Source organism: Mus pahari, chromosome 19 (assembly GCF_900095145.1).
Source record: "Mus pahari chromosome 19, PAHARI_EIJ_v1.1, whole genome shotgun sequence".
Classification (NCBI taxonomy): domain Eukaryota; kingdom Metazoa; phylum Chordata; class Mammalia; order Rodentia; family Muridae; genus Mus; species Mus pahari.
In genome coordinates, this window is record NC_034608.1 from 89,288,175 (window position 1) to 89,299,415 (window position 11,241).

The window sequence follows — 11,241 nt, forward strand, 5'->3', positions numbered from 1 at the left end:
AACTCACTTTGTAGACCAGGCTGGCCTCGAACTCAGAAATCCGCCTGCCTCTGCCTCCCGAGTGCTGGGATTAAAGGCGTGCGCCACCACGCCCAGCTTCACATTTCTTTTCAACAGTATATTCCTATAGAGATTTTATCCAAATAGTCCTGGAAAGGGTGAAGTTGATAGTCATTTATTGGACAAAAACGGTTCCTCTCTGTTTGCAGAGCCATGTGACTCTGGGTATCTCTAACCCGGTCACTACATAATCAGGCTGGATTTCAGTAGAAAGAACCATTAGATTATTCCTCTGTTATTGGTAGAAAGGGTAACTAAAAATGGATTCCCTCATAGGATAAAAGCAAGTTTAAGTCACTTTCTGGGACATAGGCCCTGTTTTCTCACCCTGTTCTGTTCCCTGAACCACTGCACCATTACAAGTAGAAGCTGGATGGCAGCATTTGAAATGTAGCTACACCACACACACACAGAGAGAGAGAGAGAGAGAGAGAGAGAGAGAGAGAGAGAGAGAGAACATGGAACTTATCTGTCACTGTGTCCCTGAAACCTGTGATGTTGCTTTCATCTCGCCAGACCTTGAACATCATGACAGGTAGTCACCATGGTACAGCAGAAAAGAGAGCTGGGCGGACAATGTCAGAACTCTCGGAGGGGAATGATGGACTCTGCATAAGGAGGGTGTGAGAGAGAAGCTGGCACTGAGATGGTGCCAGCAGGGAGAGGAGAACAGCCTGCTCAGCAGTCACAGGAACAGAAGGAAGTATGTTTCTTGCAAGGAACAACAGAATTCAGTGTGACTCCCATCTAAATATCACCAAGAAGGGTCACAGGAGACAAGAGTAAAGCAGACTGAAAGCCAAGTGTCTTAGCTAGGGTTTCATTGCTATGAAGAGACACCATAACCAAGGCAACTCTTATAAAGGAAAACATTTTATTGGAACTGGCTTATAGTTTCAGGGGTTTAGTTCATTATCACCATAGCAAGAAGCATAGCAGCTGGCAGACATGGTGCTGGAGATGCTGAGAATTCTACATCTTGACCTGCAGGTGTCCCGGGGGAGACTGTATGCCACACTGGGTATAGCTTAAGCATAGGAGATCTCAAAGCTCATGCACCCTGTGATGCACTTCCTCCAACAAAGGCCACACCTGTTCCAACAAGGCCATATCTCCTAATAGTGCCACTCCCTATGGCCAAGCATTCAAACACATGAGTCAAAAGGGGTCATTCCTATTCAAACCACCATACCAAACCAACCCCATGTTCATCTTTAAGTATGTACATCAGCATTTTTAAAAGCCATATTTGGAAAACTTATGCCTCTACTGAGGTGGAAGAACAAATCTACTTTAGGTAAGGTACCCCACACACTTAAGTAGAGGACAACTGCCTTTAAAAGAAAAGGAAGGAAAAATGGAAATGAAAATCATGAGGGACTGTGTGTCTATATGTATGTGTGTATATCTGCATGTGTGTATGCATGTTATATGTGTAGTGTGTGTGTGTGTTGTTTGCATGTGTGTATGTGTGTTAAATATGTGGTGTTGTATGTTTGTATTTGTGTGTTACATGTGTGGTATGGTGTGTGTATGTTATGTGCATGTATGTATTGTGTTAAAATATGTGGTATGGTGTGTATGTTATATGTGTAGTGTGGTATGTGTATGTGTTATGTGCATGTATGTATATGTGTTAAAATAGGTGATGTGGTCTGTGTGTGTTAGATGTGTAGTGTGGTGTATATGTGTATGTGGTTTATGTGAATGTATATGTATGGTGTGCATGTATGTGTATTGTTGTGTGTGTGTGTGTATATATATGTGTGTGTGTGTGTGTGTGTGTGTTGTGTGCATATTGTGTATACAATGTATGTGGGGTGCATATGTGTGTAGTGAGATATATGTGGTATGGTGTGATATATGGGTGTGGTGTATACTATTATCTGTGTGTGAATTTACCTGCTGAAGTCCTACTTAAAAAGTGTCATGAAAGGGAGATCCCACATGGAAGATGCCCAGCTGCATACTGCCTAAAACGAGTCACCACACCTGTCACCACTGGGAGCCATCAGCAAACCGAGTTGTGGCAAGTTGAGCTTCTCCAGGGTCCCTTCCCATCGCCTCCTGTTGTGTTCTTTCTTCTCATCCCTTTTCACACTCCTCTTCTTTTCTGTTATCTACTTAACCAAAAAAAAAAAAGTGTGTATTGCAGAAAATGGAAATATAGATTAAAACATACAGGAAAATGTAACTATAGCGCTTCCATCTAGCCATCCAGCTGTGATCGCTGTCATTCCCTTGATAGGTGACAGACACTGAGACAGAATTTTGAATATGAAGTTTGCTTGCTGCAAACTGAAACTTAGCACTCGTTTCTCTTCAGATCGCTTGTGTTGTTCCTGGAGATTCACCACAGACCTGGGTTTGTGCCTTGAGGCATGGATAGGATGTTGTTAGACAAAGGAGGACAAAGTCTTACACGGAGCAGTAAAGAGCACCTCGAAGATGACAATTTCAGGGGGGTCCAGATGTGGCCAGTTATGGCTGCAATTCTGTGACTAAGGAATGGGGAGAGGCGCTGCTGGTAGAAAGGTCTGATGGGAAGAGCTGATCTATTCTGTAGGAACAGAGCTATAGAAAGTCCTTGACTGATTCAAGAGAAGAGGCCAGCACATACCAGCACTGAGTCTCCTAACTGTACACTACCTTCCTGTGTCAAGTATTTCCAGCCTACAGGGGGCTGCAAATTTGCCCAAGGTCTCTTTCTTGATGAACCCATTGCCTTCAAAGACAAGGACAGACCTATTCCCAGAGGCTTCCCCCAGTGGCAAAGACCTGGCTTCCCCACCCCCACTCTACCTCAGCCCTTAACTGCACAGCCAGGGCCAATTAACAGACCACAGAGAAGGAGCAATCAAGGGGAGGGAGTCCGGTGCAGAGAAACATAGGTTTATAATTAGGTGGCCTAATCACCTGCATGAATTGTGTATTTCTTATGATCAATGTGCTAAAGAGCTCTCAGTCTTAATTAAGTTCTGCTGACTCTTCACTTTGACGACTCACTCGTGTGTGATTCACGACTCCCAGAATAAACGATGGCCAGAAGAGCAACCTAGAGGAGCTGACAATCCCTGCTGCCTTCATCCACCTCTCCCTCCCCGCCCCCTCCCCAGGTGTTCTTGTCCATCTCAGAAGATGGGGCTAAGGGGCTGAGATGGAGCCTTGGGCTTCCTGGCTTCTTTGCCAAGAACCTGGGAAGGATTTGCCAGGCCTAGTCCAGGAATCACTGACCTTCATCCTTTCCAAACTGTCCCATTGTATGCTACACTTGTTTCTCCCTCCCTGCCCTATGTGAGGTTAACGCCAAGAAAACCCCACCCCAACAGAGAATCTCAACACAATTTTCACCACTGACATCTTCCTCCTCCTCAGGCACAGAGAGGTGACTATAGCAACATTTATACCGCTGAGGCCAAATCAAAGTTGGCACCACATCTATCTCATACTTCCTTTCCTGTAAATTAGTGACAATTAAATGATATTGTAATGGAAAAGTTTGACCCAGAATATGATTCCTTCAAGAATTGAGCAGGTAGCCCAGTGAGGAAGCACTGCCCAACAGAACACAGTACTGTCCACAGTGACTGACTGTGCTGCAGCTACACGTCCAACATGGCACCCTCTCCCCACACTTGGCTGTCCTGCTATGGATACATGGCTAAGGAGATGAATTTTCTATTTTGCTTAATTTCAATAGCCACTCTGAGCTGCTGTTTTGGACAACACAGCTCTAAGGACATGACCTCTCTGCATGATGCCCAACCTCAGGTCCTAAACTTATTTCCCTGACTCTATGGTTCAAGTCTATCTGTCATTCCCCCAACTGGACTTAGCCTTCATTGAAAGCCCTATCATTAGGAGACACCTTGGCTCTGGAGTTCTCTAACTACCAGTTATGTCATGTCTCTCTGCTTTGAGGTTATTCCCAGGAAGGGAAGTATCAAAAAAAAAAAAAAAAAAAACAGAATTAGAAGGGGAAAGAATATGATCAAGATATATTGTTTGTTTAAAAAACAACAAATTTATAACAAAAAAAAAAACCTCAGTAAACTTAAGGAAAAAATATAAAATAAAACCATGTTATAAAAAGAAAATAATCATTACTGACTCTTGATAGAAACCAAGAACCCACATCCTGTCTTGAGGGAAGGACCTCGGCTTCTCAAGCCAAGTATACTGGACCATTTGGACTCAGTCTCCATCTCCCTGTGAGTGTGAATTTTAGGTACCATCTGTCTTTTAGAGAGATTACTAGAGTAATTAGACTTTAACTCCACCACCATCACCATTCTCATCTCTCAGAAACAAATACCCACCTAATGCATATGTAGTGCAAAGCCAGTGACATCCAGTATGAGTCTAGCAACATTCTACCGAGTCAGTCCCTTTCCATGCAGTCAGCAGGCAGGTGCTGAACAGAGCAAGATTTAAATCCTCCCCGTCTTCATCCAGCCTCCACATGATGCTGAAAAGGTCCTATAGTGAGTGGGGAAAGCCATATCTTCCTTAATAATAATAATAATAATAATTTCCCACAAAAAAACTTGAAGCCAATAGGTTATCAAGAAATTGCCGTAAGTATAAGCACTTATGTATTATAGTTTCATTCTGAGGAAAATAAAAGCTCTCCCCAGGTATGGCTGCTCAGTTAATCTAAGGTCCACTCCTGCTTTCAAGAGGTTCCCTCTCCAGAAAGATAAGGGTGCAGATAAATATGGGCTGCCTCCCCGGTGTGTTTCACCCTCCAAGCATGAGCATGAGTCTTCCCTCGACAGGAAGCACTACACTCTCCGTCATAGCCTGAAGTGAGAACCATCTGGGCTAAGAGTCTGTGCTCTGTCTACCTCCTGCAATTGTTCCAGTTAAGGCTACTGCAGCTCCATCTTCAGAAGCCCTGATCAGAAAACAAACCACACAGTTTGGTCATTCCACCAACATCCACTGTTGCTTGGCTCCATGAGGAGCTATGGACAATGCTGGTCAAGTCTCCCATTCTAAAAGATCTCCCAGGGAGGAACAAATGAATAGACTACTTTTTTTAAATTGATGTGTGTGTGTAAAATGTTCACGTGTGTGCCCATGGTGGCCAGAAGATGAGTCAGATGAGTTAGACCTTGGAGCTGGAGCTATATGCATTTGTGGGGTGCCCAATATAAGTGCCAGAATCCAAATGCTAAGCCTCTGATAGAACAGTAATTGGTCTTAGCCACTGAGCCACCTGTCCAGCCTCTTCTAGCTGCCGCACACACACAGCTGTGTCTCTAATTGTTCCAATTAAGACTACTGCAGCTCCATCTTCAGAAGCCCTGATCAGAAAACAAACCACACAGTGGCTCCTTTGGTATATGTCCCTCATCATGAGAATAATGAATCATAGTTAATAGTACCACTTCATTTCTCTATGTACAAACCCTTTCTAATTGCTCATCTTTTCAAACATTTGCTTAGAAATTATCACTGGTTTGCTCTATCATCTAAAAGAAGGACAGCTTGTACATGGAATATAGACAGTACATATTAACTATTACAAAGTTTTTAGGGACTTCTAACTTTTTAATTGTCACTATAAAATATTATCCCTATCATATTTTATAGACAAAATATTTACTTTGCTCTTTTCTATGTCGGGGCCCATCAATTGATGCCTATCCTTGGACACTATGTACCCAAAGTCAAGCAAAGGCCAAAGAATAAAGTATTTGAATCTTTTTTTAAGACTGAATTTATGTCCCAAAGAGGAAAATAGCTATGGGGGTGTGCTACAAAGTTGTACAGTTGAGCAACTTGAATGAGGCTGGGTAGGTAGGTTAGCAGAGTGATGGGGGTAGAATTGGCTGTGCCAATATGAGTACCCACCATGGTTCCACAGAGAGCTGTGCCCAGAGGGAAGTTCCACAAGTAGAGCTGAATACAAAGGGTCACTCTCTTGAACTAGCAATTTTAGGTGAGAATTCATGTTTTAGGAGTCCAGTGAAACATTAAGCAAATCCCAGGACATCAGATCATGGCGCCTCCTACTCACCATCCTTCCTACTCCTGCTGCCCTAAGATAGGCTCTTATTCCCCTGTCCCATGCCTACTTGCACCTTAGAAAGGGATTGGCTGAGGTATGGCTTCCAGGATATTTAAGGTCATTCGCCAAGTTGCAGGATGGGGTTAAATCTCTCCAGTGAATATTTATGTCCCAAAGTTTTGTGGTATCTACCCGGTCCCTGGGAAGACTAACATAATAAGTGTTCTCATTTAATCTCTCTCTCAAAATTAAATAGCAAATTAAAAGACAGCCATGAGGTCTGAGATGACGCAGTAGGGAAGAGCATTTGCTGCATAAGCATGAGGCCCTGAGTCCAAACCCCCAGCACACATGTAGAAAAGCAGTATGTAACTACTTGCACAGCCGTAACCCCCAGGGACAGAGTCAGGAGGATCATTTGGGGACTTCTGGCTGCCAACTTAGTTCCAAGATCAGTGGGAGACCCTGTTCAATGGACTATTATAGAAAATTATAGAACAGGGCACCCTTTGTCCTCCTGTAAATTCTGTGTGTGAGTATACATATGTACACACACATATACATACACCATACACAGGCATGTATACATATTTACACATAATAGATAGATAGATAGATAGATAGATAGATAGATAGATAGATAGATAGATAGATAGATAGAGACTCATTGATAGAAAACTCCCTACCATGATAGATAGTGACAATCTAGAAAATCAAGGAAAGGGCCCTTGGCACTTTTCTGAACAAGGAACTTCATTTTTTCATTTTTTCAGTAGGCCCTACAAATGGCAACACCGGATCTGAATAGAACTGAAGCTAGACAGGTGGATTGGAGACAGATTGGCAGGGCCCTGCTGCTGCCATGCTCAGCCTATACTTTTTAAGCCAAGGTTGGCACACTTTTTCTGTAAAGAGCCAGATGGTAATTATTTCAGTCTTTATAGCCATATGCTCTCAGACACAATGACTCAATGACACCATTATAATGCAAAAGCAGGAAGAAATAATACAAAAAGCAACATGTAGAGCTGTGTTTCAGCAAAACCTTATTTAAAAATACAGTAGGCAGGGTTTGACCTGCAGGCAATGGCTTGCCATCTCCCAATGTAGACAAGAGGGTAATTCTTAAAGGCATTTGGCCAAAATCAGAGAAAATTTCTAGAAGGTTAACTTGACTTCACTGTGGAGTAGAAGATCAGCCTAGAAAGTATTCTAGAAAAATATGTTGCTAAGCTCCAATTCCAAGGAGCCAGGGACCAAGACTCAGCAGTAGTCACAGGTTTGGAGAAGAAAGAACAAAGCAATATGAACTCTTCCCCAAGGGGCTGACATCAAGGTTGCTGACCCAACTTACATGCTTTCTCCTACAGAAGAAAAAAAGAACAAGCGGAGAGTTCGCACTACCTTCACCACAGAGCAGCTGCAGGAGCTGGAGAAGCTCTTCCACTTCACCCATTACCCTGACATCCATGTCCGTTCCCAACTGGCTTCCAGGATTAACCTGCCTGAAGCTCGAGTACAGGTACAGCACCCAACTTCCAGCCAGATGTTACTTGCTAAGAAATTAGACCAACCTCATTTAACAATGATTCTTCTCTCGTTGGTATGGCAGTGTAGTGGGCAGGCATCAGGGGCTCCCCAGCCACCTCTGTCCCCAAGCCCTATCTCCTAACCTATTCACGCTTTCTAAAGGTCACTCACACTATCTGCCATAACAGTTGGTCGGGTACCCAACAGGTTTACTAAGAGCATCACTTTGGGTTCTGCTACACATACAGTCACTGTCAGAGAGGCCTGAAAGCAGCCACACCCAAGGCAGAAAGAGGTGATCATGGTGACATTCTCAGCAGAACTTGATTTAAAAGTGTTGAAATCTGTTTTTTGTACAATTTGCAGAGTTTAAAAAACATTACTCTTCTTTTGGTTTCTTTCTTCAATGATTTTAAATTGTGCAAATCACTCTCAGCTTGAGGGCCAATCAAACATTAGGAATGGCAGGCGTAGCTTATGAAGGTCCTGTTGGTGAGCCTAGGTACAGAATACATCCATGTCCCCTGGGTGTGAGCGGAGTAGACAGACCAGGGTCTACAGTAAGAGATGGGGTTTTATCACTGACAGCCTAATCTAACATCCATAATCTCTCTACTCCAGAGCATCCACTCTTTTGTCCATGCTTAGAGACACAGTAGCCCTTTGTCACCTCTAGGGCAGACCCAGCCCATGCTTTTAGACACATTCTGTTTCACAAGTCCCAGGCTGGCATGAGAGGGTCTGTCATATCCAACTGTAACTCTGCTGGCACTATAACTCTCTGAACACAAAGTCTTCTACATCATTCTTTTTTTTTTTTTTTTTTTAATGCAGCACATTTGTTCTCATTCAAAAATCAAAAGAGGAGTCCAGACAATGTGCTGTTCCTTATTCAACCTCCTTCTGGCTAGAGCTCAGCCCAGCCTGAGCCAGCTCCCCTTTCCCTCCCCCACCTACCCCAATTTGGATCTGTGCTCCAGCTGAGTGCTTAGCACCTGCATCTGCCATCAAGTCTAGAATCAAACACCTGCCTCCCAGAATCACCAAGTACAAATGGCCACATGTCAGACACCATCAGGGCGCCCACGAATGCAGAGATCTGCCAATGTTCAACCTATAGATGCCAAGTGGCCCACGGAGGTTGCAAACTGGTGGCCTGCTGATGGAAAACAGCCCACAGATGGGTTTTATTTGGCCTGCACAGCATTTGAAAATGCAAACGCATTTTTAAAAAATCAAGATTTTCACTTTGGAAATTGGATGAGTCTGAAACACATTCCCACGTGGCAGCTGTTAACAGGACCTGAAACTCTAAGCTCTGTTAACTGCAGACCCCACCCAGGCCTTCTTAGTTATCACTCATAAATATCCCCCACCCCATTTCCACTCTAAAGATTATGAGCCTCATCTCTTCCCTGAAGTCTCCAGACATCACGTGCAAAGAACCACCCCCCAGTTATGATTTTATAAACAGCGAAGTATTCATTCTTTGGCAGATAATCAATGTTCTGCATTTGGGGGGGAGATATTAGATGGTAAAGGTATTAGTTGAACTGTACTTCCTTTACACACTTCATTTTCTTTCCCTGACCATAGATCTGGTTCCAGAATCAGAGAGCCAAGTGGAGGAAGCAGGAGAAGAGTGGGAACCTCAGTGCCCCACAGCAGCCTGGTGAGGCCAGCTTGGCCCTGCCCTCAAACACGGACATGTCTGTGAGTGACCCAGTCCTTAAGTGGGGCTGGAGGGACAGTCCTTTGGGAACATCTCAACCAGCCCCTGACATGGGGAATCCTGAGGGAAGTGCCTACAGTCGCAAGCACAGTGGAAATCCTTCTAGAAGTAGGAAAGTCAAGGAAGAAAGACAGGATCTGCAGCAAATGGCTGGCTGGCTCTCCCTCTGAGTGACAGGAAGGGGTGGTTTTATCACTTGTACAAAACTTCACAGTTCACAAAACAGAGTTACAGGGTAAAGCATAGAACATAGGGTTTGGGCATTCAGCTGTAAAGCAGACTGCCCAGTTTTACATCTCATCTCAAATCTCACATCACAGTGTAGCATAAAAGAGTCACCTTGATAGCATTTGAAATGTAAATAAAGAAAATAATAAAAAAATAAATTAAAAAAAAAAAAAAGAGTCACCTTGCCCCTTAGAGGTCAGTATTAAAGTTTGGACAAGGATGAAATGACTAAGATCTGGAACATTGTATTCATGGTCTGCTACTGAAGAAGCCCTGAGGAGTGAGGTGATGTCCCAGGCATAGTTGCTACTCATGCTGTGAGGATTAGACCCAGCTGAACAGGTTAAATTCCTGACCAAGTTAGCTGAAAGGTAATCCTGACCTCTGCCTGCAAATGGTTGTTGGTGATCTTGCACTCAGCTAGGCCACCCAGGAGACTGAAAATCTCAAGCAAAACAGGACAAGCTGCTCCCATTACCCAGCTCCCTGACGGCTGGGGCCCCCAGGAGGCAGCAGGGACAGTCCTTGGTAAAGATTAGGATTCATTCTTTCCCTCTGGTCTCTCCTGACAGGGTCCTGTGCTGACACCCACTGCTATGACCACATTGATGCCTTCCACAGAATGCTGCCTACTCTCTCAGACTCAGCCCCCTTCGAGCTGGTTCCCTGCACAGATTCCCCTTGTCCCGTGGCACTCATGGGACCTACAGCCCCTGCCTGGCCCTCTCACTCAGCATCCTTGTATCCCTACCTTCATCCTCCCACCCGCAAACCCCAAGTGGGGCAGCATCTGTGCAACTTCAACATAGGGACTGATTTCTCTCTTTCAAAGCAAGCAACTCTCCTCTCTCAGTGATGGCAGGCAGCCCTGGACCTCAGAGAAAATAACTCCACAATCCATCAATGGCCCGCAGCCCAGGAAGCTATCCAGAGCTTGCCATTAAAGACTGTACTGGCCATGGATGACAGCAAAGGACAGCTTGCATCTCACCAGCCAGTCAGTCTCCTACTGCTGAAGACTGGCTGACTAAGGGCTGGGGATGAAGTCCAGCATAAGCTGCTCTCCTCTCACCCTTCTGGACATCATATGTAACCAAGCAGCCATTTCTATGGACCCATTTCTCCTTTACTTAGGAGAGCCTTGGGAAATACGAGGCATGGAGAGGGGCTGCACATCCATGCACCCATCTGTGTACTCGTTCATGATGTCCATACTGAACATTGAGCATTGTGCACTTGAAAATAGATATTGAGCTGCACAGGTCAGATTTTGCCCAGGTTAGCTGAAAGGTGATCCTGGCCTCTGCCTGCAGATGGATATTGATGACATTGCACTCGGCTTGTATCTAGCACACTCTGTATGACTGATATGAGAAATCTCAGACTGGGAGAGAAATAGAAGAAATATTTTAATTTAAGAGAGAATTTAGTGTCTTTGTCATTTTGTTGGGCTGGAAAAGGATGCTGTCCATCCTCACTGGCATTATTGATGAGCAAGACAGCAAAGTTCTTTGTGTTCCCAGGGCCCAGCTAAACTGCTTCCATCTGTGCTGGAAAAGACCTCTTTCATTTCTTTGCAAAGAGACTCTAGGCCCATGGTCCTCAACCTGTGGATGGCGACCCCTTCGGCCAACCTCTATCTCCAAAAATATCAACAGTATGATTTATAACAGTA

General features: G+C 44.3%; 1 protein-coding gene across 2 annotated transcripts in view; it reads left to right on the plus strand.

Annotated features, from left to right (window-relative positions):
* Positions 1–10,984, plus strand: part of Isx (intestine specific homeobox) — a 16,981-nt gene extending 5,997 nt beyond the window's left edge. Inside the window, exons 2-4 of one of the 2 annotated variants that reach the window (XM_021219774.1) lie at positions 7,447–7,598; positions 9,203–9,319; positions 10,139–10,984. In XM_021219774.1, coding sequence (XP_021075433.1) covers positions 7,447–7,598; positions 9,203–9,319; positions 10,139–10,375 — 506 coding nt within the window. In that variant the 3' untranslated portion in view covers positions 10,376–10,984. The remainder of the gene's footprint in view (positions 1–7,446; positions 7,599–9,202; positions 9,320–10,138) is intronic. The other variant, XM_021219773.1, reaches the window with a different exon arrangement.
* Positions 10,985–11,241: the final 257 nt, after the last annotated feature.